At 63.9% G+C, this 27,705-nt stretch overlaps 1 protein-coding gene across 1 annotated transcript; it reads right to left on the bottom strand.

Annotated features, from left to right (window-relative positions):
- Window positions 1-1,207: 1,207 nt before the first annotated feature.
- Inf2 (inverted formin 2) lies at window positions 1,208-27,692 on the bottom strand. Its single transcript, XM_047539747.1, is given in 25 exon segments — window positions 1,208-1,950; window positions 5,293-5,349; window positions 5,802-5,876; window positions 5,879-6,442; window positions 6,945-7,103; window positions 7,231-7,333; window positions 7,513-7,677; window positions 7,855-7,975; window positions 8,628-8,698; window positions 9,073-9,180; window positions 9,254-9,324; window positions 10,660-10,760; window positions 11,189-11,274; window positions 11,401-11,503; window positions 11,873-11,934; window positions 12,006-12,151; window positions 12,683-13,435; window positions 13,592-13,733; window positions 14,305-14,446; window positions 15,300-15,333; window positions 15,827-15,986; window positions 16,052-16,167; window positions 17,228-17,627; window positions 25,785-25,881; window positions 27,578-27,692. Coding segments are annotated over 22 exon segments (3,729 nt in total). The 5' UTR covers window positions 17,619-17,627; window positions 25,785-25,881; window positions 27,578-27,692; the 3' UTR covers window positions 1,208-1,950; window position 5,293.
- Window positions 27,693-27,705: the final 13 nt, after the last annotated feature.

Here is a 27,705-nt window from a genome sequence, read left to right as displayed (position 1 = left end):
CAGGTCACGTCCAACCCAGCAAGCCCATGGGCCAGGAAGCTGGTGGGCAGGCACCTGCTCACGGGAACGGTGGACTCTCGCAGCACTTGAGGCCTTGGGGGTGGCTTTGTGGCCCTGTGGACTGGCCAGTGCCCACTCAGTGGACGTAGTTCGCAGTGTGCAGGTCATGCCTGGCTCAACGCTGTGGTCTGGGGCTGTCCATCCCTTGTCGGGCCCTGTCCAGTGCCACAGGGAGCCAGCAGGCCTGCCTTTCCCCTTGGCCGGGGCTCAGGCCCCTGCAGCTGCTTTGTGAAACAGAAGGGGCCGCTGGCCATTGGGTAGGGCACCAAGCCCTCAATGGGCGCAGAAGTCCAGCGCCCATCTCGAGGTTGTGTTGGCTCTCTGGACAGTGCCCAGGGAGGTCCTAGGGAGAAAATGGCTAAACCCAAGCTGCTGGGCAAACGACGAATGGATGGACAGCAACTGCTTCCAGAGAGCAGGGAGGGCAGAAGGCCCCAAGCCTGGGCTGTGAGCGGTGGCAGGGGAGGCACCCCGCCCCTTGTTCTCTTCTGGATGGGGCTGCCCAGCTGGAAGGAGCCCTCCGACAGGGCCCTCTGCCTGCTCCCTTCACCAGGAGCACCTGAGGGGCCTGGCTGTCCATACCTGCGGCCCGGCCCTGCAGACCTTAGGGACCGGAGCAACTCGCAGCCAGGCACTTCCCCACTGACCATCCCCAGCTCTCTTTAGCCTTGACTTTGAGATAGAGCCTTGCTCCGTTGCTCAGGCTGGCCTCACGCTTGCAATCCCCCTGCCTCAGCCTCCTGAGGCTCTGGGGTCACAGGCGTGCCACCATGACTGGTGCACTTATGAATGTGTATTCCGCAAACCCCTCCACTGCCCCTAACCTGCCACCTCCCTCTGTCCCTCCGCCCACCCCTCACCCCAGATTCCCTCTGGTGTGGGTGGGTGGGTACTGAAGGGAGGGTCTGGACACCCAGCAGAGTCCAGTCTGGACCAGGGAGAGAGCCCAGTCAGGGCTCCGTGCTGGCCCCGTCCCCAACCTGCTTCACCTCCTGCTCCATTCTGCGGGGCAGAGACCCTGCTTGCCACTTACCTGCCTACCTGCCCACCCACTCCTCCACCTGCCTGCCCCTCCCTTCCTTCCCCTGCCCCCCAGCTGTTGTGAGGGCAAGACAACAAGGAAGCAGTGTTCAGCACCTTCAGCCCATCCCATGGCTCTGAACACATGGTCACAGCTGACCAGGCTTGCTTTTTATTGGTTGAAGTCCCCGCTGGCCTCCAGCCTCCTCAGCACAAACCTGGGGGCAGGAGGAGGCATGGCCAGGCTGCCCCTCACAGGGTGGACACCAAGGAGACTCCCAGCGGCTGCTAAGCCACCATGTGGCTGCTTAGGTGGGCCCTTCTCATTCCTTGGGGCCAGTCCAGCACAGTGTTGGCAGGCCTGGCTGTGTCCATAGGCAGACCCCTCCCTACCTCCAGGGGCCAGACAGAGGGGCCCTTGGCCTGGGAGGGCCTAGAATCCCCTTGCTGTCCCAAGTCAACCTCCTCAGAACAATGAGGACTCAGGACAGCATTCCAATTAAAAAGCCGCTGAGCTGTGGGAGGCAGGGCCGGGTGCTGGGCCGCGGCGGATGTGGGCCCAGACGGGAGGAGGCCGCCCGCGGCACATGCAGGGGCAGGGCTGGGGTTGTCTGGAACAGCGGGTCGCCCGGCAGTGCGTGCAGGTGGTCAAGGGTGCCTGGCCCAGGGCACTGGCGCCTGCTGGGTTCCAGCCGACGGCCAGGAAGGCTTCGGGAGGCCCTGGCTGGGTAAGGCACGGAGTTTTGGTTTCTCAGGGGCCCAGTCCCAGCCTGGTCCTGGAAAGCTTCACTCACAGCACATCCAGCCGCCCACTGCGGTGCCCAGGCTGGCCAGGGCTCTCTCACTTGGCTTTGGGCTTGGGCCTCAGGCCTGTGAGGAGGAAGAGAAAATGACATCCTAAGAAACAGCCTTGCTGGGGATGGCTCCGGGTGCCTTCTGGGTCCTAGGTCCCTGTACCCCTCCACAACCATTGCCAAGGCTGAGTGGTGCATCCTGGGTCCACTCTGACCCCATTGTCTTTCCCTGGGGCAGCAAAATTCATCCAGGTGGAAGGTGCCAGTCCGTGTGAGTAGGAGGCCCCTGTGGAGGGCATGTCTCCACGAGGCTTGGAGCCCTAAGCTGTGTCCTCTGCGGAGATGGGACCCTGTGGCCCCCATGTCACAGACTTGTATCCATGTCCACTCACCGAGCCCCGCCTGGAGCTCTCCATGTCTGCCCCACCAGGCCCTGTGCTGGACTTTGTCCTGCCTGCTCTCTGCTGCATGCTGAGAGCCCCAGGACTTGGTACCAGGAGTCCCCTCAACTGGACTCCTGCCTGGCTGACCCCACAGGTGCCCTGTCCCCAATGCCCTGGGCTCCTGTCCAGGGCCTTTGCTCAGCTACCCCTCTCCCGGTGCCACCCTGGGGTTGGGTAGTGTCCTGGGCTCCCCAGGAAGATTTGGGTTTGAAAACCCTCTGCTCAAAAGACAGTGGGATGATGAGTTGGGCAGCGGCAAAGGAAAAACCACTCAGGGGGACTTCAGGACCACCCGCCAGGAGCCAGGCCTCAGGGGGACTTCAGGACCACCCGCCAGGAGCCAGGCCTCAGGGGGACTTCAGGACCACCCGCCAGGAGCCAGGCCTCAGGGGGACTTCAGGACCACCCGCCAGGAGCCAGGCCTCAGGGGGACTTCAGGACCGCCCACCAGGAGCCCAGCAGGGCCACTAGAACCCAGCCAGGTGGGAACTGCAGGCCGGGCCAGAGGGGGATGTTCAGAGCAGGGAGGCTGCTGACCCAGCGGCACAGAACAGGGCGTGGCAACTGACTGGTCCCCATGGAAACACAGGACCCTACCGAGCACCCCAACACCCTGCCACCGAAGACTAGGCAGCCAGGAGAGGAAGGGGTGGGGGAGCTCTAGGCGGGACCATGGCTGAAAGTCTGTGCACCGCATGGTGGCAGGGTGGTGAGGGTGTGTGGCTCTGGTGTCACCCGGCTGCAGGGCTAGTGCCACCTTGGCCACCAGTCACTGTCACGCCAGGAAACCAGGAGACAGCCCAGGCTCTCCCCAGTGCTCTCTGCCAGGGTTCCTGCCCCCACAGGGGGAGACTGTCAAGACCAGGGCAAAGGGGGCCCCCGAAACTGCAGAGACAAGGGGCAGGAAGGTGGGGAGCAGAGGGCACCGAGAAGGGACACCGAACACCCCGGTTCTGGACAACCGTGTTTCCAAGGGCCCCAGCACGAACTCTGGGTGGTACTATGGGACAAGGGGGTGCGTCTGCCCAGCTGTGAGGTGTCCGGGGAGCTCTGCGGCTTCTATGCTTGGCAGGCCCGTGTTAGGGTTTGGATGTGAGTTGTCCCCAAAAGCTCACTTGCAAGAAGGCTGGAGGAGAAATGCCTGGGTTGTGAGAGCCCTAACCCTGTCAGTGAGCGACCCCGGGGTGAAATGCCTGGGTTGTGAGAGCCCTAACCGTCAGTGAGGGACCCCGGGGTGAAATGCCTGGGTTGTGAGAGCCCTAACCCTGTCAGTGAGTGGAAGCTGGGGTTAACTGAGCAGCTCCGGGAGGGGGGGCGTGGCTGCAGGAGTGGCCAGTGGGCCTGGCCCTGCATCTGGCCAGTGGAGTCCACTGTGAGCTGCTTCCTGTCTCCCACTCCGCCATGATGCCCTGCCCCACCTGGCACCCAAAGACTGGCACCTACTGTCTATGGACTGAGACCTCTGACCCCGTGAGTCCCTAAATAACCCTTTGCTCCTCTACCACTGTTCCAGTCGGGTCTTCTAGTCACAGCGGCAAAAAAGCCGAGGAGAACCCGGTGGGTGCGGAGGGGCAGGCCTCAGGACAGCCCGCGTGACTCAGTCCGGTGGGCAGGGCAGCAGAGGGCGGGCAGGGCTAGGCGTGGCCACGCCCACGCTTCCAGGAGGGGCGCTGCAGGCTCGGATCTCGCCAGCGAGCACCCTGCCAAGCACTTTTTCCACAGAGAGCGGGGCGCTGGAAGGGCAGGATTTCTCCCTGGGGCCCCAGCCACGCAGTTCTCTGGGACCACTGAAGTCAAGCAGGTGCAGACTGAGCCAGGGCGGCCCTGGACAGGGCTGCATGTGCCTGCCAGCCCTTCAAGTCCACAGACCACACGTCCACTGTCCCCCACCCAGGGCAGCAGCTGGGTAAGAGCTGGGAGGACACAGGCTGGCCTCTGAGGGGGACCCGGTGCCCGGCTAGCCCAGGGAGCCAGGCTCAGAGAGGAGCCCCAGGCAGCAGAGGCTGGGCCAAGCGCCAAGCAGGCCCCAGCGGCAAGGGCAGACTGTAAAGAGGAGCGTGCTGCTGGTCTCTACCAGTCTGGCCATGGCACCGCAGCCCCCACCCAGAGCCAGTTCTGAGCGTCAGGCCTGGCCATCAGCACGTGCACAGCATGAGCCGGATGTGGCCGCCTGAGCAGTGCTGGAGGCCCTGGGTCCCTCGGGCCTGAGTCATGGAGCTCCCGGTCAGGCTGGGCCCACTGCCTCCCTCAGGCACAGGCTGGGCACCAGCAGGGGCCCAGGCTGCTGGCGCTGCATCTCGACCTTCTGGGCACATCCACGGCCCTGGCTGTCCTGCCTGCGCGGGGTCCTAGAACCTGACGCATGCTGCACCTGAACAGTCTGCTGCCTCGAGGACCTGGCCACAGGGCAGAGAGGGGCCATCCACCCCGTCCCTGGCAGTGTCTGCCCCTGGAACTACCCATCTCCTTACAGCCTCCCTGGGAACGCGCCTGGCCAGCACCCGAGCCACAGCAGGGCTGCGTCGGCCCTGGGAGGCAGACTCAGGGCGAAGTTGTCCTCCTAGAGAGCAGGGTCAGCAAAGCTGCAGGGTTAGCGGGCAGTGGTTAGGGCTAGATGTGGGACAGGAACAACCTCAGCCTGTCCTGCTGGCCAAAAACCTGGCACTGTGTCCACAGAGGCCCCAGAATCCTGAAGGGAGCCCGGCTTGGTCCCGTCCACCTGCCCTCTTGAGGCCCGTGTGCCTGAGGCCAGCCCTGAGGTTGCCTCCTGCCCCAGCAGATGAGGCACCAGGAAAGCGGGGCTTGGTCGCCTGACCTTCCCTGGCAGAGGACAGGAAGTAGCCCGCCACCAAGGGCCACGGGCGCCAACACCCGGGAGATGGGGGGAGGCAAGATTAGCATCCAGGAGGCTGGCCAGCAAGCTGCGGCCCCTGCCACTGCCATGTTGGCACGCATGGCGCCGGGCGCGTACGTACCTCACTGGATGGCACACAGTCTTTTTGTTACATTAGCGTCAGAACCAGGGGCAACTTCTGCTTTCAAACAAGAGAAACTGTGCTCAGTGCTCGTCACACGGGGGCAGCTGGCCTCAGCGCCTGGGGGCGTGGGCCAGCGGCCTCGCCAAGCCCTCGGGGACGTGCCACTGGGGTGCAGTGCCCTGGTTCTCTGGCTACTGAGCCCGAGGTGGCCGTGTGCTTAGTCCACCCTGCAGCAGCCTCTGGCCCTGGCTGCCCTGTCCCCAGGCCCGCGGGAGCGGGTGTGGGGCAGGAACCAGCGGCTCAGGGGCAGCGACATGGCCGTGGAGGCCCCCAGCTTCCTGCCTATGTGCGGTGCCCCTGGGACTGTCCACTCCCTCTCTGGGGTGGGGTTGCACCTGCAGCACCCCCTGGAGAGGAGAGGAGAGGGGCTGGCTGGCGGCCTGGGTGCAGAGCTCGGCCACGGGCCAGTGGCCCTGCCTGTCTCCTGGCCTGGCTCCCCGAGTTACCTTCCTGGCTCCTTGCAGGACGCTTCTTCCTTCGCTTGCTTGTCCCCTTTGAGGCCCGGCCTCGGGCCCTGGGAGGGTGCCAGACCCCGAGGAGTCCGTCACCACGTCCTCGGAGAAGGACTTGTCCAGGGATGTGTCCAGGGCAGACTCGGGGGCTGTGTCCTCCTCATCCTCGTCCCCACTGGGGCCTGTGGCAGGGAGGCCAGCGCTGCGGCCTCGGACAGCTGCGTCCTCCAGTTCCTGGCTTGTGCCGTGCTCCTTGACCTGGTGGCCACCTTGCATGCCTCCCGGCTCCTCGGTGTCCGGCTGTGAGCTCCTGGCCCCAGGGGGCTTATCGCCAGAGAACTGGAGGGGCTTTAGGGCCCGGGCATCTCCCAGAGTCACTGGCCAGACCCCCTCAGGAGGCTGGGGATTCGGGGTGTCCTCCGGGGCTGGGAAGTCGCTGGCGTCCACGTACCAGGAGGAACGCCTCTCCACGGGCCGTGGACTGCCCTCCTCCCCAGTGGGCTGTGGGCTGGGGGTCACGGCATCCGCAAGGTCCCAGCCCTGCAGCTTCCCGGCTGTGGCAGCAACAGGGCCCAGCTCAGAGGCAGGGCAGCTGGCCTCCCCGCCAGGGGTTTGTGCAGGGTCACTGGCAGCTGCTGTGGACGGAAGGACGCATTAGGGAAGGGCCACCCCAGTCCCTCCCTGGGAGGCCTTCCTGACCCCCAGGCTTGTCTGACCCCTTAAGTTCCACTGTCTCAGGGGTCCCCACATGTGGCCTTCCCCTGGCTGGACAGGACCCTGGCATCCTCGTTCTGTCCACAGCATGGGACAGTGGAGGGTATCCAAGGGGCCACATGAGCCACCCTGTCACCAGGTCCCTGTGGTGGCCCTCAGGAATAGGGGCCTCTCCCTGAGGCCTGCCTGTCCCACCACCTCAGGTCCCCCGAGTCCCAGGGATGTCTGTAGTGGGCACCAGCTCCCATGTCTCCTGGCTGCCCAGGGGTTGGACAGATGATGTCCACACCAGGGCTAGCCCCTTGCAGTGCTGTCAGAGCTGCCCCAAGAGCCCCCAGCTGTCCCCTCCCTGCAGTGCCCCAGGGGAAGGCACGGGCGGGCTGTGGAAGGGAACCTGAGGAGACGGGAGGGCTATCGGCTCACCTGGCACCGTGGCCCGCGGTTCTGCTGAGGCTGCCTTGCTGCCCGCCTCGCCGTCCCCTCGACCTCGGGCCGTCTTCCGCAGCTGGAAGCCCTTCCTGATGTCGGCCAGCAAGGCATCGATCACACACACCTCCTCCTGCCTCCCAGGCCCCTTCCTGACTGTGGAAGCAGAGACTCTCAGAGAGCTGCTCTCAGCCCCCAGGAGAGGCCCGGGGCGGGGTGGTGCTACCAGGGAGAGAGGAAGCGGCCCGTTGGCCCTGTCCCCACCTGGGTCCCCAGTCCTCACCAGGTTTCCCATCCTCGCCCCGCGGCCTCCGTGCCTCCTCCTCTGCCAGCTGCTGCTTCCTCCTCTCCGCCTTGGCCAGTTGCTCCTTCCTGTCCTTGTTCTCCTGCTCAGGCAGACAGGAGCCCATCACCCCAGCCCTCCGCCATCCTGTGAGCCCAGGATGGGCGTGTCCCCTTCCCCGAGCCACAGGGGGACATGGGACAGGCGGGGCTGGCTCATGTGGCTGTACCCACACCCCCTGGACAGAGAGTCAACTTCTGTCTACAGCCTTGGCTGGCCCACCTTCAGGGCCCGGATGAAGAGGTCCCGGAAGGTCTTCATGGTGCTGAAGGTGTCCTCCAGGGAGAGCTGCTGGGGGTCTTCACACAGGTAGTCGGCCAGCTCCAGCTTCTTCTGCTCGATGGCCTCAAACACCTCGTCCAAATCCCGAGAGGCTGTGATGCTGGCCTGTGGCATGGGCTCTGTCACCACCCGGGACTCCCAGGCTGGGCCCAAGAGCAGGGAGGGCCCCGGGCTCAGGGAGGGTCCTCTCTGAGCGGAACACAAGCCAGGAGACCGAGGAGCCCCCTCCCGAGCTCCCGGGCCCTGCTCTGCCCATAAGCTCAACCTCCCGCTGCCGCTTGCCTGGAGGCGCTGGGTATACTGCTCCTGCACCTCAGCGACGGAGGTGGACACCTTCCGCTCCGTCTCCAGAAGCTTCTTCAGGTTGGTGCTAGCTTCGGAGCGGATGACCTCCAGGTTGATCCTGAAAGGCACCGCGGGGTTGGGCTCGGTCAGGGTAGAACTGAGGTCCTGCCCACCCTGTGCCGGCGCCTCAGACCACGTACACTCCAGGTGCCAGAGATGTCAGCTCTGAGGCGCACCATGCCGCGGGGACCAGTGCCCATTCCAGCAGGCACTTGCTTCAGTCTGTACTGGACACTGACCCCTCATGGTCAGCCTGCCCTCCCTGCCTGTCCCCAAGGCCTGATCAGAGAAGCTCCAAGGGCAGTAGAGCCTGGGGAGATGCGTGAACCAGAGTCAGTGGCCAGTTGCCCTCTGGTAGCCCTTCCAGGTGGTGCTGCTACCTTCCGGGCCTCAGCTTCCTTGTTTGCCCCTTGGGGTGGCACAACCTTGCTCGTGGGCCGTCATGAAGGCCAACCTTTCAAAGAGGCTGAGCCAACTCAGGTCACTGCCTGCCTCTTTTCCCTGCCTAAGCCACGCAGGGACGGGCTACGGCAGACGCGAGGTCCTGCTGCAAAGGGAAAGTCAGTGTTCTCTAGGCACCAGTCCTGGGGCACTGGGGTTGTGCTGAGCTGACACCTGGCTCTGGCCTGTGCCTTGTGGTGGGACCCGAGTTAGGGCTGAAGTCCGGGCCCTGGGCTGCTGAGGGGTTGGGCATGGGGAGAGCCACCTACCCTGCTGCCTGGGAGGGCTGCTCTAGGTCCTGGGGCAGCTGCAGGAGGTCTGGGTGGCTCTGCTCCACTTCCTGCAATAGGATGCATCTGAGGAGACCCCGCCTCAGTCCCCCCCACCCATGGACCTGGGTGTGTCCCCCCAGCTCTCTTAGCAATGGGGCCAGGAAGTCCTCCTCCCTGGCGCCCTCCTGAGGCCCTCCTGGGGCCTCGGGACCCTCCCCTCGTCCCTGGCTGTGACGGTGAGGAGGTCTGGCTCTGCCTTGGGACTGCCTTGCTCCAGGCAGGGGTGAGCGTCCTGGGGAAGGATGGAGACCGGCAGCCCAGGGACTGCAGGAGGGAGGGCGTGCCGGGGAGGGCCGTGGTGTGGCTCCAGCAGGCCGGAGGGAGCCCGGGGCCGGGGCGGGGCAGAGGGAGGGCTCCGCCCTAGGTCCTGCTGGAAGCCCACCTGCAGCACATGGTGCAGCAGTGTCACGCGGTTCTGCTGGGACTTGGTCTCTGTGAGCTTCAGCAAGGTGCTCATCTTGAAGCCGTCAGCGTCCCCGGTGTGGCTGCCCTGGGAGGGACGGGGGTGAGTCTCCCTGCCTCCTGAGGGGCCTGGAGGGCTGCGGGGCAGCTCCCCGACTTACATAGTTGAGGAAGTTCCCGATTTTCAGGATCAGCTGGCAGAAGACGGGCAGCCGGTGGCTGGTGAGCAGGCCTGTGGGCGGGTAGGGCTGAAGGAGGACACGGAGGCCCAAGGCCCCAGGGCCTGGCATGGGGTCCATTCTCACTCCCCACCCTACAAGCCCCTGCCCAGGCTCAGCCCAGCACAGGAAAGGACAGGGGGCAGGGGCTTCACCACCAAGCTCAGGAGCTCTAGGGGGGAGGTCTTCTGAACCCTCACAACCCCAGGGACGGATGACCACCACCCTGTTCATCCAGTAAGGACACTGGGGTGCTGAGAGGAAACTTCTGGAACCTGTGGCTGCCCTGCTTCTCCGCTAAGCACCCTCGGTGGCAGGGAGGGCAGCCCTCTGGCTCAGCGGCTGAGGTGGGAGTGAACGTCCACTGCATGTGCCTCTGACAAAAGCAGGCTGCGCCTAGGTTAACTGATCCCACCTGCATCCCTAGCCTATGGCCTGGCAAGCCCCTACCTGTTCCTCAGAGGTGGCAATCTGCATGCGCCTGTGCGTGTCTGAGGTGTGTACGTGTGAGAGGTATGTGCACACACATGTGTCTGAGGTGCATGTGTGTGTCTGAAGTGTGTGCATGTGAGTGTGTCTGAGATGTGTGCATGTGTCTGAGGTGCGTGGCATGTGTGTGTGTCTGAGGTGCATGCATGTGTGTCTGAGATGCAAGGCATGTGTGTGTCTGAGGTGCATGCTTGTGTGTCTGAGGTGTGTGCATGTGTGTGAGGTACGTGGCATGTGTGTGTGTCTGAGGTGTGTGCATGTGTGTCTGAGGCACGTGGCATGTGTGTCTGAGGTGCACGCGTGTCTGAGGCATGTGCACGTGTGTCTGAAGTGCATGCATGTGTCTGAGGTGTGTGCATATGAGTGTGTCTGAAGTGCATGCATATGTGTCTGAGGGGCGTGCATGTGTGTCTGAGGCACGTGCATGTTGTCTGAGATGCATGCATGTGTGTCTGAGGCGCATGCATGTGTGCCTGAGGTTAGTGCACGTGTGTCTGAAGTGCATGCATGTGTCTTAGGTATGTGCACATGTGTGTGTGTCTGAGGTGTGTGCATGCCTGACTGAGGTGTGTGCATGTGTCCGAGATGCGTGCATGCCTGAGGTGTGTCTGACGTGTGTGCACACGAGTCTGCTTGCTGTGCTGTGTGCGCACAACACCGCATGCACACTGTACCTGATGCACGTGTGTGTCTCAGGCAGTGGCAACAGTGCAGACGGGGTAGTCTTTGGTGAGGTGAGGGTTGGCACCATGGGCACTCCACAGTTGTCGCGATACTCCTGTAGCGGAAGCCCCATCCCCACCTGTGTGGCGGGCCCGTCCCGCTGGCGCACACCCCTGCCCGCCCCCGGCCCCACTCACTCTCACAGGCGGCGAGCACCAGCTGGGCCTTGGGTCGCGCCATGTCCAGCACAATGGCCGTGCCCTCGCACAGCAGCATGCACTCCACCCGCAGCTGGTAGCTGGCCCGGCAGAGCAGGGGTCAGGGCCTGGAGGCTCCCAGACACCTGCCTGGCTCTGCAGCGTGAGGGCCCTGAGAGTCCGCTGGGCAGAGTTCTGGCTTTGGTGGACAGGGTAGAGGAGGGGTCCCATGGCCTGGCCCCCTTCCGCATGCTCATTTAGGGCCTGCCCCAGGATGAGGTGGGCCCAGTCAGGGCCTAGAGAAAGACCCCATCCCCCTACAGCCAGGGAGGGCTGGGCATGCAGAGGCCTTCTCAGGAAGACCGGAACCCTCGTGAGGCCCCGAGCTCCACCCACTCCCTCTACTCTTTGAGGGACCGTGCGAGGGATGTGGGGCAGGAGTGACGTTGGCAAGCAGACAGCTGTCCAGACCCTCTGCTCCAGGCCCCTCTGCCCTCTCCCTCCCTGGGCACTGGGGTGGGCTGCTCACCAGGGAATATCCAGCAGGAGGACGTAGAACTGGTCAGCGTTGGCCAGCTTGGCTCGCTCCTCTGTGAATGTCCTCAGGTTCTCAACCTGCCAGGAGGAGGCCGGGTGTGGGTGCACGTGCACACCAGTCCTCTGCCGGAGGGTGTCCTGGGTGGCTCCCAGCCTGCACCACCTCCCTTCCCCACCTGCTTGGGTGCCAGGGTCCCAGTTCACCTCATGCTTCTCTGGAAGTAGTTTCAGGAGTTGTTTGAGAACCTCCACATCAAACTTGGCTGTGTCCCCAGCCCGGATCATGGCGGTGACCTCCTCATTGGAGCTGAAAGGGTGAGGGGAGGGGGTCGCAGAGAGGGCGAGCCATCTGCCCAGGGTCACATGGTAATGAGGCTAGGGCCTGACGGCTCACTCTCCCTGTCAGTATGGGGGTGGGTGAGGACAGCTCAGGGTCATCCAGTGAGCTACTGGCAGGGGTCAGCACCTGAGCTGCAGCAGAGAACCTGGGAGCTGGGAGGCAGGGCCATGTGACTTGGCCGCAGCTTGTCCATAGCCTTGGGGACACTCCAGGCCGTTTTCCTCAAGAACCTGGCCTGGTGGCCTCTAGGGTCTCCTGCCCTGGGGAAGGAGCATGCACTGCCCCAGAGTGGCCATCAGAGGGTGCTGCCGGGCCGGGCTGGCTGGCGAGGCTCACCATTTAAACTGCTTCAGGAAGATGTTGAGGTTCAGGCTCTTCTTGGAGTCAAGGAAAGTGACCTGGAAAACCACCACATGAGTGGGACCCAGAGGGTGGCATGGGAACCCGACGATCCTGGCCCCCTGCCCACCTCCTTGGGCTCCTTCCTGGCTGGGGCGGCCATGGGCTCCTTGGGCTTGGCCGTGGGGAAGGAGAAGAGCCGCTCAATGCTGGAGAAGTCGGGCTCCACCACCTCCGTGCCAGGGCTGCTGAGCGTCGCCCACATGGAGTTGCGTTCTGCAGGTGAGGGGCAGGAGGGGGTGCCACCATCAGGCTCACACCCACTCCAGGCCTGGGGGCCAGGGCCAGGTGGGTCCAGGCCTCTGAGGGCTGTCAAGGGTGCCCTGCCTGGAGCCCCGCCTGGGTCAAGCATACAGCAGGTGCTTAATAAGTGCCTGGCTGCTATTCTACTCTGTGCATGTATGTGAACACACATGCATGTATCCGTGTGGCACATGCCCTGGCCTGTCTGGCCTTGGTCTCTGAGCATCAGCACCCAGGCCCCAGGGTGCCATGCACAGGGTTGGGCATGGGCTGTAGCACCAGAGATACACACGGCCCACAGGACCAGAGGGTGGCCTCTGCCCAGCGCCTCCCCCTCCCCACACCAAACCACATGGAACTGAGCCCAGAGCAGGGACCAGGCTGCCCTGGCCATGCACGAGTGGGCACAGCACAGAGGGACCTGCCCAGCAGGCACATGTGCAGAGCTGCACCACCGTCCCCAGCACCTTGTAAGGCACCTGCCTCTGGGCTCTGCAGCCTCACCTCTGGCCACGTTGGATGGCAGTTTCTGCCAGTTCAGTTTCTTCATGCGCAGCGTGGGTGGGTTGACCCTGCGGTGGCTGGGGACCCAGGTGGAGCCCAGGCTGTGGTCCACGTGGGCCACAATGAGCTCTTCCACGCCGCCCGCAGGCAGGGTTGGAGGTGGAGGAGGGCCCCAGCCCACTCCCGGTGGTGGTGGAGGGAGTGGAGGAGGGGGTGGGGGCATGGAGCTAGGCAGGGGAGGTGGCAGAGGGGGTGCTGGGGGATATGAGGGCCTCGGTCCTGGCAAGGGAGGCGGGGGTGGAGGGGGTATTGGAGGGGAAGTGGTCCCCAGGCCTGGCAAGGGAGGTGGGGGTGGGGGCAGTACTGGGGGAGACGTGGCCCCCAGGACTGGCAAGGGAGGTGGGAGTGGAGGGGGTGCTGGGGGTGACACAGCCTCCAGGCCTGGCAGGGAGGGTGGGGGTGGCGGGGGCCCAGGGCTGGAGCTGGGGAGGGGGGGTGCAGGTGGGAGTGGGGGGGCTGCTAGCTGCTCGGGGCTCTGCATGCTGACTGTGTGCGGGCAGGCAGGAGCTCCTGCCTGCTGCTGGCTCCCCATGCCGGCCAGGGGAGCAGTAGTGCTCTGGGGGGACCTGTCCCTTGGACTTTGGCCTAGGTTGGCCTGGACGCTCTTGTGGGCCTTGTCCAAAGAGGTGGGTCGGGGCCTCCCTCTGCTGAACAGCAGCCGCTCGGCCACCTCCTCCAGGGTGCATTCCTGGGCTGCAGCGGGGGAAATGTTTGGGGTCAAGAGAGAGAGCCAGGGGACAGGGGCAGAAAGGATGGGTTAGGGGTCAGGGTGGGCACCCCCACGTGGCCTAGGACCCGTCTCTTCCCACCAGGTTGTCCCCCACGTCTGCCTGGCCCCCAGCCGCTCACCATCGCTGGCCAGGAGCACGGCCCGGTTCACCAGGCTCTCCAGGGCCTCCCAGAGCAGCTGTCCAGAGCGGCTGGCGGGCTCCAGGTGCAGCAGGCCCTGCAGCACGGACAGCAGCTGGGCCGACGCTGGGGAGCAGCTCACCTGAGTGGGGCGGGCCGACCAAGGGCCGGTCAGCTGTAGTGCCCTCCCCTGCCCTGGGCAGGCTGATGCCCAGCCTGTCTGCCAGGGCACCCATCCCCACTGCTGGCTTCACGGAGCTGAAGGCCTAGTGACAGGCAACTCGGAGACAGGGCTCTTGTGTTACTGGTAACACTGGGGGCTGTTCTGTGCATTATGGGATATTAAATGGCAAGGGAGCATGCCCTACCTAGTAGTGACCACCAAAAACGTCTCCAGGTGTCGTGGATGGTGCAGGGCCAGTGAGCAAGAGGGCCTAGGTACAGCTCAGCTCAGTCTCCCAGACCCTGGCCTGGCCCTGAAGTTCCCTAAAGTCCTCCGACAGTGACCAGTCAGCTGGGGTCCAGGATAGCATGGTCAACTCAGGGCAGCCCAGTCCTTCTGGATCAGCCTGTTCCCAGGCTGCCTGCTCTGAGCTCTGCCTCACTTCCGAGCCCCCTCCCTTGTTGCCCCCTGGAGTGTGACCCTCGTTATGTGTATCTGCCCAGGTCATGCCGAGGTCTGACCCTAGGGACTCAGGCCCAGACCAACAAACCTTGTGGAACAGGGACGCAAAGACCTCTTGGTGGCTGTTCATGTTGAGGCCATCACACACACGTTGTAGCTCCTCCTCATCCTCTGCCTTGGCCTCCTCGAAGGCCTCCAGCTGGATCAGCAAGTCAGCGTCCTCCAGGTCTCTGAGGCAGAAGGACCAGGGTGAGCTGACCTGCTGCTCCTACCAGCTCTGCGTCCCCAGGGATGCAAGACAGGGTAGCCCAGGGCCCTACTGCACATCTGTGACTGCTCTGCTGACCCGAGAACACTGGGTAAGGCTCCTGGGCAGCCCTGCGGTTGACACGTGGCCACTGCAGCCAGGGGCTGAGGTGGGCTCAGGTTTGAGCCCCGTGCCCTGCTGGGCTGGCCACCTGGGCATCTCCACACCCCTCCGAAGGGAAGCACAGTCCTCCTGAGGGGGAAATGCAGGCCTTCCTCTGGTGGCTGGGCTTCTGCCCTGAGCAGGAGGACCTGGGAGTTCACTGGGCTCAGGTGTTGCCAGTCACCTCAGCCTGGCCAATGAGCAAAGCCCTCAGCGGGCAAGGCCAGCCCCCCACCAACTGGACTGCCACTGACTTCGCAGAGCTCTGTCCAAGGCCAGCCGGACAGCACCATGCCCTCCTGGGGCGCCTGGGCTGACTTCCCAGGGTGGAAGTCCACCCTAAGTGTGGGCCTGACGAAGGCTGAGATGGGGGTTCTTGGCTGGGCAGGTTCCTGGCAGGGCTGGAATTCAGGGTCGGCAACTAGAACCGCGTTTGAGTTTCAGATGAGGGATGAAAAGCTGCGGGCGTGACTGTGTGTGGGCACCATCTGGGGCCCTGTCCTGTGTCCGAACTACCTGAATGTCTCCTACTGTGCCTGGACCGGGTGCCAGCCTGGAAGCCACCTCTGCCAGCTAGAGGCCTGCTAGGGCCAGGCCGCTAGGACACCAGGGAAGGTGGGCTCGGTCTGGGGAGCAGAGGGCAGCCAGCGGGACCAGCCACGGCAGGGACTCACCGCAGTCGGGTCAGAATGTCCAGCAGCTGCAGCCCTAAAAAGGGAGGGGTGGGAGGGTCTGGAGGCTGCCTCTGCGCCCCCCGGGTCTCCTGGCCCTTGTATATCAACTCTTTCACCACCCCTCCCTGCTCACTCCACCACGTGCATCACCCGGCTCACAGGACATTAGGGTCCTGAGGCTCCAGAGGCGGGTGACATGCTGGACACACCATGATGGTCACTGCCAGAATGGGCAGGGCTGCAATTAGCGACCAGGCCTGCTGCCTCCCTCCACTGCCCAGAAAGCCTCTAAATGGAGGCTGAGGTCCAGTTCTGAGGCCTGTGATCTGAGGCCCAATCCTGTAACAGTGCCCCCACCCGGCTCCGGGGGTGGGGCAGGTCCTTCTGCAGTCCCTCCTCCCCAGGGTGTGAAAAGTGTGGCCCCGGCTGGGCTGGCCCCCGGACCTCTGGGAAGGCCCACCAGGTGCCTGGCCAGCAGGAGGGCAGCCAGCAGCCTAGGCAGCAGGGCCCCGGGCTGGGGCAGTTACCGATGAACTCGCTCCTCAGCTGGGTTCGGGTGCGGAGGTCCTCGGGACCAAGGATGACAGCGTTGATCACACTGAGCAGGGTGGCCACGTAGGGTACGTTGTCACTGTCAGAGAGCTCTTTCATGATGACACTGAAGCGGTACTGCTGGCTGCACACCGTCTGCGGAGCCTGAGGGTCAGTGCGCTCTCGGGAGGTCCTGCGCCCGGCCCCAGTTGGACACTCACCTTGTAGTGGTCCAGGGCATCCAGGGTCAGTGCATGGCCCTTGGGTGAGTAGATGCATAGGGCAGCCAGCAGCTCAAACACCTGCTTCTTGACCATCACATTGGACGTGTCCAGGGCTGCAGGTGGGGGCGCAGCATGGGTCCCTGTCCACCCTCCCTGGCCAGTTTTCTTCTCACCCATGCTGCTGACCCAGGGCGCTGCCTCCCAGCTGGAACTCCCTCCAGGCCTGGCAAGTAGGCACCAGGGGGCGCTGTGTGCTCACCCAGGCCCACAGTAGGTGCTGGCACAGGGCCCGCCTGCCATTGGACCCTGCCTCCAAGACCACAGAGCCAAACTCTAAAGGAAGGGGAAGGCGACCCCCCAGCATCCCCAAGGTCAGCTGAGGCTGAACTGGGATGGCCCCTGTCACTGGCTCTGGGCCCAGTTTTCTCCAAACTCAGTACTAGAGGCCTTCCCAACAGACAGCCTGGAAGTGTCTTTTCCCCATGAACCTCTGCCTTCGGCCCCATCTCCAGAACTGAGAAAGTTCTGGAGGTGTCTCTCAGCTATCCAGCCCATAGGGCTTGATGGAGGGGCTAGCCAGCCCCAGGCTGGGGAGGGGCTGAGGCTGGTGTGGGTCCTGGACCAGAGATGGGTGGCTTCTGGCCTGCTCACCACACAGGCTCCTGCCTGTCTGAGTGCCACCTGGAGCAGAATAGCTGGGGGGCAGGGGACACAGAGACCACTGTCCATCACGCCTCACAGAGGGTCAGAAGGAAGTCTGGCCACAGCCTGGCGAGACTTCCTGGGGTCAGATGCAAACCATGAGTAGCACTTGGGGCCCACAAAGGTGGAAAGCAGCAGGAGGCAGAGGCCAGGGCTGCCTGCTGGGAAGGACAAGTCCTCTAGGGGCAGAAGCGGGGGATGGCGGGGGGGGGGGGGGCTGTGGAAGGTGCTGACGGACAGCAATAGCCTTAGGAGTGGGCCAGACCTGGGGCTGTGATGGACCAAGGTCCAAAGGCTCAGATCCAGGTGGAGCCCACATGGGGGCCACTCAGGTGGACATCGTGAGAACCAGGGCTTGAAGCCCGAAGTGGAGCCAAAACAGGGCTGGTGGAGTCCAGGACGGAGGGCGGGAGGCGGCCTGAGGCCCCGGCTCTCCATCTACTCCTCCCGGCCCACCGCGGCCCGGCTCACCCTGGGACAGCTGGCGCACGTAGCCCTGGTTGCTGAGGATGTACTCGATGCCCTGCTGCGAGTTCATGACGGCGCGCACGCAGCTGACGCAGGTGAGCTGCAGCAGGGCGTCCGCGATGCGGGCCACACCGCGGCCCGACAGCCGCGCCAGCGCCTCCAGCAGCAGGTCCAGGCCGCTCTGCTCCAGGAACTGCACCATCCAGCCGCCATCGCTGCTCTCCAGCCGCTTGCGCAGGCCCGAGTAGTTGACCACGGAGGGCATCTGCAGCAGCCGGATGCAGAGCTCGGGGTCGGCACTCTCCAGGTTGGCCTCTGTGGGGTCCGAGTCCTGCGGCCCCAGCCTCTCCTTCAGCGCTGCCCACTTGCGCTGGGCTCCCTCCTTCACCGACATCTTGCCAAACTGCAGAACCAAGAGGGACGGGGCTGTCAGTCCAGCCGGGGGAGAGGCTGGAGTCCAGCTCCGCCCCTGGTGGCATGTGGATACCACCTTCTGCTGCCTCAGTTTCCCACCATGCTTCCGGCTCACACCCTGGTGACGCCTGGTGAGCTGGGAAGGCTCCCTGTGCCCCCACAAGCAGTGTCCCTGCAGACCTGGAACCGGGAGGGCTGGGAGAGGCCCAGTGGAGGCTGTGGGGGTCCCACCAGCTAGAACGGCACGGGGCAGAGGCAGCAAACAGCAAAGCGCCCTTTCCTCTCTGCACGCTTCCCGGGCCACCCTCGGTCTCAGCAGCGGGGCTGGGAGGAGGCGTGGGTCTCCCCAGGCCTCAGTCTGGCTGTGATGGGTGGAGGGTACACAGGCGCAGGCAGAGGCTGGGCACACAGTGGCACCTGTTCAGGGGCAACAGGCTGGCTCAGCCTAGGCCTTCCCCAAAGCAGAACCCAGCACAGGCAGAGGGCACCCCTGCCTAGGCCCTGTTGGTTGTGACGCCGTCCCTACCGTAGTCCCTGGGGACAGGCCTCAAAGGTCAGGGGCCTCCCAGGCCCTTCTGCAGCCATGTATGGCTGGATCTTATATTTAGCCCCTGAGAACCACAGTGTGCAGCGGGTGGTGGAGGCAGGTTTGGTGGAACTTGGCCCCACTGTGCCTTAGGCCCCTCCGAAAGGCCCAGGCCCTGCCTGTACCCTTCACCTGACCCCAGCTGCCCCACTCGCATGGCAGGCATTTACACTGGACAGGGGTTGGGGGGACAGAGGCGGTCCCACAGCTGGTGACCCTGGAGTCTGCTGAATGTCCAGTACAGCCTCACGTCAAGTACTCCCTCAGCCAGTAAGCTAGAGAGGAGACCCCAGACCAGAGGGACCACCTGAGGTCACCCAGGAGACTGTGGCTACACAGGGGGAGAGAGCCAGGCGTCTCTCCCAGGCAGGCTCTGGGGCCCAGTGCCTCCCTCACCCTAGGGCGCTGCTGGGCTTGGCCCTGGTGAGCATCTTGGAGCACCTACCTGCCCAGGCCCCAGCCCCTGCTTACCCAGCTGCCCTGCAGGGCCTTCTGGTGGGAACCTGGCATAGACTGGAGGGCTGTCCTATACATGTGAGCCCAGCTCGGCCACCAGCAGCCCTCCACTCAGTCAATCTTATCAGAGCCTCCAGTTTCCTCACCTGCGTCTCAGGCATCTGGTGCCTGGAGTGCCCTAGGAGACCATAGGTGTGGACACCCCTGGCCTGTGGGCAGCAAGGGGGCCCTCTGGGTGGGTACTAGGCCCTGAAGGCTCCTCAGTCTGGTCCTGTGCTGGGCCCCAGTGTGGGGAGCCCAGGCCCTCCGCTTGAGACCCACATGTTAACCTAAGCCCCCAGGCCTGGCCCTCAGGCCCCATCCCTCCGTCCACTTACCCAGATGCGCAAGACCTTGCGGCCACCTCTGCCCACCCATTCTGAGCCCTGCCTCAGGCTTCTCATCACGGTAGTCCTCTGCCAGCCTAGGCCGTTGTCCCTCCCGGGCAGCCTCAGGTCCCCAGGGCCACAGACAGCAAGACTGCCAGCCTCAGCCCGTCTATGGCACCCTGAGGAGGCTCCTAGAAAGGACCCTCCCTCCCCACCCACCCTCTGCCTCCATTGGCCAGAGCTCCTGTCCACTTGGCACAGGCAGAGTGGATGGAGCATGAACTCTCCCAGGCCAGGCCTCCAGCGTCCACAGTGCCCTCTCCAGCCAGGAGCCCCAGGAAACCTTGGTGCAAACGATCCTGAACTTTCAGAGACAGCAGTCACCCAGAGCTGCCCGTCAGGCCCCAGGCCTCCCAGATGCAAGTCAGCATGCTTGCAGGCCTGGACGGCCTCTTCTGCCACTTCTGGTCCTCCCTGCTGTGGGCACCCACCATCCCCAGGACTAGCGGCTCCCTCCCCAAAAGGCCCTGATCGCCAGGAGCCCCTCAGTCTGTGGGGCAGAATCTGGCCAGGAGGTGTGTCCTGGCCCCAAGCCATGTTCTTGGACTGAGCTGCACACGGTGGGCCATGCCTCACTTGGCCCTGTGTAGGGTCAGCAAGTTGGGGCAGGGCTCTGCTGGGTGTGGCCCAGCTGGGAAAGGGATCTCAGCTGGACACCCCCAGGCCGGGGTGAGAGCACTTTCCTCCCTCTGTGACACTGGCCAGGCTGCTAAACCTCATTCTGGGACATGCCCATTCATGGGGCCAGGCCCTGGGCCAGGGACGTCCCCCTAGAAACATTCCAGCTCTGCAGGATGCGGCTGAGTACACAAAGGGACAATGGCAACTGATGAGAAGCTCTGACCCACAATCTGTAGCAACCAGTCCAAAAGTCACACAAGCCCTGTGGCAGCTGGCCCCAGCAGCTGGCACCTGGTTAATGACTGACAGTTTCCATAATTTTTGTGCCTGCTTCCAACTTAGGACCAACCAGAGAACAACAAACCCGCTAAGCAGCAGGATGCCCCACTTCCAGTTAGCCTCCAATCACCTCATCCCTGAGGCTTCCCTTTTTTCTACAGAAAAAAACTATAAAGCTCTCTCCCTGTCCAACTGCCTTCAGGTCTCTGCCAAACACAAGAGGTGGTGGCTGATCCCCTTCCACAGCTAGCTCCAAATACACAGCCCCTGTGTGCCCCCACAGGCAGGTGGCTGCACATTGGCTCAGTGGGGGGCAGGGGAAACCCAGCTTATGGATGTCAGGTGCACTAGGCCATGGGGAGCACACGGAAGCCTCCAGAGCCTCTCTCTGGGCTTACCAACCAAGTCGCCCTGGACAGGTTACTCTGCCCCTTTGTTCTCCATCAGCACAGTGGGACCCAGCGGGATCCGCACAGAGGAACTGGAGAGGGGACAGAGGGGGAGTTTGGGAATTCTCACACCTGCCTTGACACGGTCCACAGACACCTGGCTCTTCCCCCTCCAGCCCCACCTGGTCCTCAGGCTGAGTGTAGGGGCCCAGAGAGGCTTGGCACAAGCCAGAACACAGGACTGTCTTCAGCTTAGGTGCCCTGGAGTGGGGTGTGTAGGAATTCACATCCACAGAGCACCTGCAGGGCCCCAGCTCTGTGGGCCCAAGCACTTGGTTCAGGGCACTCAGGAAGGTCCCATCTGCCCCCAGAGATCCCTCTAGTGGGTGGGACTGCCATGGAAGGTCTCGGATGGAGCCCCTGAGGCTCTGGAGCTCCAGCTCAGCACTAGCAGGGCTCTTGAGCTGCTGTTTTTTCTAGCAGCAAGGGTTTCCACCGGGAGGGGCCAAGCCCAGCTCCGACTGTGGATCCCAAAGGCCTGGTCTCCTTCCTTCCTGGGAGGGCCAGCCCAGATCTAAGGGCTGACCTGCCCTCTGGAGGAGAGGGCAATAGGCCCAAGAGGCTCCCGGGCCACCTCGAGGGTATGACTCCTGTCTGCCTCCTCCACTTATGCCTGGCCAGGCTGGACTGGAGACGCTGCCTGCACCCCACACGCCCGAGCAGCTGTGCTGACTCACGGGAAGCCCAGTAGTCATCTGTCGGGCTGAGCTGGTGGATGTGGAGCAGGACCAAAGCTGCCCCGCAAGACCTCAGGCACCATTTACCCCAGCCCCTGCTGAGCAGATGGAGAAACTGGGCCAGAGAGGGCAGGCTGCCAAGGTGGGCACCAAGCCCCACCCAGTACACCTGGCCTCCAGCAGGCCAGCAGTGGGGCTCTTAGTTCTCTGGGGAACCTGCTGAGCCATTTAACCTCCGGGCCTCAGCTCCCTCACCCATACAGCAAGGATCACTGCAGCCACTGCCTCCAAGGAGCCAGCCACAGGGTCCCTGCTTATGGCACAGGCTGGGGGTCCCCATGCCCTCAGATAGCTCCATCAGATAGCTCCACCATCCCTGCAAGGACTGCCAGTCCAAGGGGCTCAGGAGACCTCGAGGCAGAGGGGGGCAGGTGGGAGCTGGAGGGGGGCCAGTGGCTGGGGGAGGGGAGGCAGCTCTGAGGGGACCTGCCTGTGCCAGCCCTGGGGCTGGGGTGCTTCTGGGCCTGGATCCAGTGGAGGCTTGGGGAGGGGGTGAAGGAGGGAGCCTGTCTTCCAGGGGTGGGTGGAGAAAACGGCAGGAGCGGGATTCCGGAACTGGGAGGCAGGGGCTGCTGCATTGTATTTTTAGCTCCTCCAAAAGCCCAAATTTTTCCACTGCCTGGCAACCTCGGTTCTCCAGAGCTGCACGCGTTCCTGGCAGCTCCCTGGAGTTCAGGGGCAGCCCCCGGAGCTGGGCCTGTCCTGCTGTGACCCCATCAGCTTCCCTCCTCACCACAATGTGAGCTCCCTTGAGCCTGACTCAGCAAGTACAGCACGTTCCCACCAGGCTGCAGGCCCGAGGGGGCCTTGCTGCAGGTTCCGCCCACGCAGGGGTCCTGTGCACGCAGGCCTTGGGAAAGGGTGGAGGAGTGTCCACCCGCTGTCTGCATGTCTGCAGGTGTGGATCATGTAGGGTGGGCGTGGCGGTGTGCAGGGAGCCCACAGCCCCTGGAGCTCAGGCTGTGCAGGGCGGGCCCCACTGAAGCACTGTGGTGTGCAGCCCAGGACGGAGGGTCCCAGGAGGGGCTGCGGGAAGGCATTCAAGGCAGCGTCACATCCAAAACCAGAAGGACCGGAGCAGGAGAACTTGGGTAGGATTCCACCCACGTGCCTTTGATGTGTCACCAGGACACCTGCTGAATGCCAACAGAATCGGTAAACAGGAAATGCCTGCTGGGGCTCGGTGGGCACTGCCCTGCCCTGTGCCCCATTGCCTATGCTGAGCACTGTGGGTCTGGGACTCCATGAAGGGGCTGGGGTGGTCTCGGAGTCCCCTCCTCCAGAGCCCAGCTCACAATGGCCAGAGGAGGACAGGAAGGCAGAGGCCTTCACACCAGGAAGCTGGGTGTCCAATCCCACCCGCTCCAAGGTAACGCAGGGCTGGGTGCCTTAGGCTCGCACTGTCACCAGAGGGGTTCCCTCTCTGGGCCTGTCTCCCCAGCTGCACAGAATAGGGCCACTGGGGTTTGCTGAAGGCCTGGCCCTCTCCAACCTTCCTGGGTTGTGGTGTAGAGTCTGGGGCCAGAGAGAGGCGGGGGCAATGACAAAGACTGTGGCTGCCAGTCAGAGCACTTTTGGGGCACAAGGCCTTGCCCTCAGCTGCTGCTGGCCCCATCGGTGAATGCAGAGTGCAGGGGTGCAGTTCTGGGGTTCAGGATGGGTGGCAGTGCTGGGGTGACCGTGGTCTGGAGTGCCGCAGGCCTCAGAACCTGGTCACAGCTTCCGCCCACCTACAGGGGCTGCGCTGGGTGAGGGGCAGGTAGCCACAAAGACCCCAGGCTCAGCCCAGGATGTCTACCTGGGTCCTCTCCCCAAGACCAGGTCACTTAAAGATGCCTCCTCTAAGAGGACCCATGTCCGTTCTGGTCTCTCTGCTGTCCCCCAGGGAGGGATAGGCTGGCTTCAAGACCCGGGTTCTGACCACTGTGTGCTTCTCTGGGCCTCACAGTGTCCCGTCCCTAGCCTGTCCTCCACAAGCCAGGGCCTGCGGTCCCTGACTCCCACAGGTGTCCCAGTACCAGGCTGCCCACCCAGGAGTAGAACAAGGCAGACTGGGTGTGGGAGGGGCAGCCTGCATTCCCCGGTGTGGCCAGGGCAGGCGCTGGGCTCTGATTCCAGGTACGGAGGGGCCCTGCGGCATGGTGCGCAGGTGCCTTGGACAACCTACTACATCTCCTGTTCCTGCCTTCAACTGGGGACAAGCATGTCAAAGCCTGTCACTTCTGGCCCTGGAACTACAGAAAAAGGCTGGGCCCTGACTGCCCACATCCACAAGGCCTGCCACCTGCTCAACAACCAGGTGAACTGGACAGTGCTCGAGGCCCCCAGGCTCCTGTCCCTGGGCACCAGCACCGGGAGACCTGGCAGCCTGACTGGTGGGTGAGATCCTGAGCCCAACGCATCCTGGTGGGAAGTGTCAGCGCCAGGGCCCTCGAGAACGCCAGCCCACTCTGTACCATTTTCTCACCTGTAAAATGGCCAGGGGTTCTCCAGGGAGCCCAGAGCCCTTGCCCTCAGCCAGTTCATCCAGTACCGCCCCCAGGCTTACCTGGCCATCAAGGACCAGAACTAGGCTGACCCCTTGCCTCCTCAGACCCCACCCTCCGCCTGGACCCTCTGAGTATGGGGGCCTCATGGGAATCCTGCTCTCGAGCCGCTCACATCTGTGCATGCAGGGAGGCAGACAGGCGGGGACAGGCAGCGCCTGCCCCCCGCTGCTGGGCGCAGGCGGCAGTGCCAAGCTGTACTTGGAGCAGAACGGGGACAAGAGGCACGTGGAAGGCGGGGGAGGCAGGCTGCACATGGAGGCCACAGCCCAGGGCCAGGCACAGATGGGAAGACTGAGGCCCCGAGATGCAGTGCTCATGCAGCTGGTCAGGCTGACTTCCAGGACATGTCCACCACTGGACAGGGGCCAAGATCAAGCTCAGCACAGAGAAACCCCTGGCAGAGTGTGTGTTGGGGGCACCCTGGCTGAGGCTGGCATCTGCCCACAGCACTGAATGGGTCCTCGGAGGAAAGGCAGAGAAGCCGCCACGGGGGAGTGTCCACCTGGGACACCTGCCGCTCTCTGACCCACCGTGCTGGGCTGGTCTCCACCCTAGCTCTGAAGTGGGGCCTCGGTGGCACATCTGCAAAATGGAAAGCAGAGCCTGCCTCCACCTCCCCAAGTGTCTTCCCGGTTGGCTTCCTGTCCTGTAAGGGCTTCCGTGTTGGGCCGGGTCAGACTGGGCAGAGCCCCAGGGGAGGGGGCAGCTCTCCAGGCCACGCCGCGCCTCCCCCCGGCTTTGGACCTGGCGTCCTCAGACCAGCTCCAGATCAAGGAAGGGGCAGTGGAGAGAGCTGTGGCCATCTGCTGGCAGGGTGTCTGCTGCCCAGGGTGCCTGCAGAGGCCTCTGTCACTGGCCAGCACACCAGGGGAGCAAGATGAGGGCGAGGAGGCTGACAGGGCCCGCCTGGCCCTCCCCTGTAGACTCCCCAGTCCCACCCTGCCCCCTCTGCTTCCTGTAGCAGGGAGAAGCTGAGAGAAGTCATGGGGGTTGGGGGAACAGACAGGCAGAACAGGAAAGAGGCCATGGCCATTCTGTCCTCAGATAGTGCTGGAGAGGGGCCTTGGCTTCAGTCCTCCCACCGGGGCTGTGACCCCACCCCCAACCCGCCAGCAGGACCCCAGGGTCTGATAAACCAGCAGTTCCAGGGACTGGTGCAGCTGCATCTGCCTAGACTGCTCTGGAATCACACAACGGGGGAAAGATGGGGAGCCTGCCCCTGCTCCCACCGTTTGGAGACCCTGTGGGGACTACCTGACCAGGACAAAGCACTCCCATTCCCAGGACTATGGTACCCAGCCCCCGAGTGGGCCCCATCTGTGGACCCTGCGAAGCGATGAGGCTGGGCATGGGAGGGTTCCACAGGCTGCCAGTCCTCTCACCCTGACCCAGTGAGTGCCTCAGGGTACCTGGCACAGTGCTGGGTACTTCCCCACAATGGGGAGTGGTCCATGGGCAGATGCCCACAGGGCTTTATAGGTGTCTCCTGCCAGAATGGATGACCCTGAGTCTATAACCCAATACCTCTGGCCTCAGTTTTCTCACCTGTGAAATGGACAGCATTTGAAGTACTCAAGGTGTGAGGGCCAGATGGAGCTGTGGGAAGGAGGCAGGCGGGTCCACTTGCCCTTCACTCTCTCAGCACACAGACCCCACTCAGGAGCCATGAGTGGTGAGAAGACAGGCCAGGCTTGGGCCAGCTCTTGGGGGCTAAGAGGCAAAAGGGAGACCTGAGCAGCACCCCAGCCCTGTTTTTTACTTAACCACCTTAGAAAGGTACTGTAAGAGTGTACTTGCAACAGCCCCTGTAGGGGAAAGCCCCGCTTTCCCTGCCTGGCTCATGCACAGCTGGTGGTCAGCTGGAGGTCGCAGGTGCTGGACAGACGAAGCTGTGAACAGGCTCAAGACTCAGGCTGTCCAATACCTGGGGGAAGGAGTCTCCTTACTAAAGTGAGCTGGCAAGGTAGAGGCCTCGAACAAGAGGCCACATGTTTGGAGCTGCTCTCACAACTCCAGTGATAGAGAATACACCCCGGCGTACCTCCTTGTCCTGGACTGTGTGTGTTCCCCAGGCACAGCCCCTCAGACTGGCTGTTCTGGCCTCTGCCTCCCAGCTATCCTGGCCTTGTCCACAAACTCTGGAAACAGAAGTGGGCACGCCCTCCTCAATGAACTGTGTCCACTGGGCCACAAATGTGCATCTATTAGACTCCTGCTGTGTGCAAGACCAAAGCAGTGGAGAAGTCAGGCAGCAGAGAGTTGGGCCCTATCCCTCCCACCACGGGGTCCTTGACAAGGCACCTCAAGGAGCTGGGCTCTGGCCTGCTTCGGGCAGCACCCACTACCCCTCCCAGGGCTGGGGAGCTCCACCCTGCCCACTCCCGCAGAGAGTCCCCTGTCCTCCTGTGGCCTTCACAACCCTGAAACTTTCCCAGCCTGGGAAACAACTGCACTTTGATGGAAGGTGGAGTCAACTGCAGGTAGGAGGCTGGATCCCAGAATGTGCGGTGTGTGTAATTAGCTGACAGCCATCAGCACCTGCACGGGGGCGGGGGGCCATGGGTGGAGGTGGGTGTGCTGAGGGTTCATTCTCTGCTGCTCAGTGGCCACGTGGAGGAGCAGAGCCCTCCGCAGCAGCTTGTGGGCTGGTCCGCAGAGGCAGCGCCTCCTGGCCCTTCGGTCCTCCTGGAAGCGCTCCCTTTGCCTGTCAGGGGGCCTCTGCTGGCCGGACCTCTGCGCTCTGGCGGAGGGCTGTGAGGCAGACCCTGGCGTTTGTGCCTGCAGTGGGGCTGGGTCCAGCAGGCTTTTTAACAGAAAGTTACTGTTGACCTGAGGGAACAGGGGCAGGGGGAGGCCTCAGACCCGGGCCCTGCAACCAAATGCCGGCGTTCACTCCCTGGAGCTCCTGCCCTGGGTGACACCCCAAGGGAGGTTTGCTTGGGGTCTGCCTTCCCCACTGCCTCAGCCACGGATCCCAACTCACAGCAGATGGGAACCTGAGTTCCAGAGAAGGCAGGGTCCTGCCGGAGTCCCACTGCCAGAGTAAGGGGCAAGGAAGGCAGAAGGGAGCTTCCCCACTCCAGCCTGGGTGTGGGCTGCCTGTGCCACTCTGACTCTGGGTTTGTCCAGCTGGGGCGTGGCACTGCCACTGCGCAGCCTGGAGCCCTGGTGGCTGGAGGATCAAACAGACCCTGGCCTCCAGAGGGACAGCTGTGGGCTGGGTAGGGGCAGTCAACTGGCTTTCCTCCCAAGGTCATGGTCACTCCTGGGGTCCCTCCCTAGGAAGTGGGTGGACAGGTGGGGCTAGGGAGCATTAAGGACCGCTCCCACTCCCAGCAATCCCAGTTGTGAAGGGGGCTCACTCCCCAAGGCCAGGCAGCACCCACCCGCGCGTGGGCCAGGAGAAAGCCAGCAGTCAAGGCGGGGGGCGCAGACCTGCCCATGCCTGGGGTGCCACCGGGGCAGCCGACCCGAAGTTGAAGTTTATTCTCTCAACTGTGGCTGATTCATGGTCAGGATGTGGCAGCCGCGAGGCGGGAACTGCTTGCCCCAGGTCGTGGCCCGCCACCCGCGGGCGGCGGGCGCTGGGGCGGCACCTCGGCGCCGGGCCGCAGTCCAGGGCGGGGCGTGCGGAGCCGGCGAGGCCGGCGCGCCCAGTCCCCGCCCCAGGCCCCAGAACTGGTCCCCGGCCAGCCCGCGCCGCGGGCCGACTCGCCACCACTCAGGGCGCACACGCGGCGGCCCGGAGTCCCCTTCCAAGCTCCCGGCGCCCCCGCCTCCTCCCGGACTCAAGTTTACCCCGGGGTCCTGGCCCGCCCGGGGCCGCGGACTTACCGGGTGGGGGCGCGGCGGGGCAGTGGCGCGGCCGGCGCTGCGTCCGGGGCGGGTCGGTGGCCGGTCGGTGGCCGCGGGCTGCCAGCCCCACTGCGGCGCTCCGCACGGTCCGACCCGGCTCCCGCGGG

Source organism: Sciurus carolinensis, chromosome 2 (assembly GCF_902686445.1).
Source record: "Sciurus carolinensis chromosome 2, mSciCar1.2, whole genome shotgun sequence".
Classification (NCBI taxonomy): Eukaryota; Metazoa; Chordata; class Mammalia; order Rodentia; family Sciuridae; genus Sciurus; species Sciurus carolinensis.
Note: the sequence above shows the minus strand (reverse complement) of the source record. Positions and strands in the feature narration are given on the sequence as shown.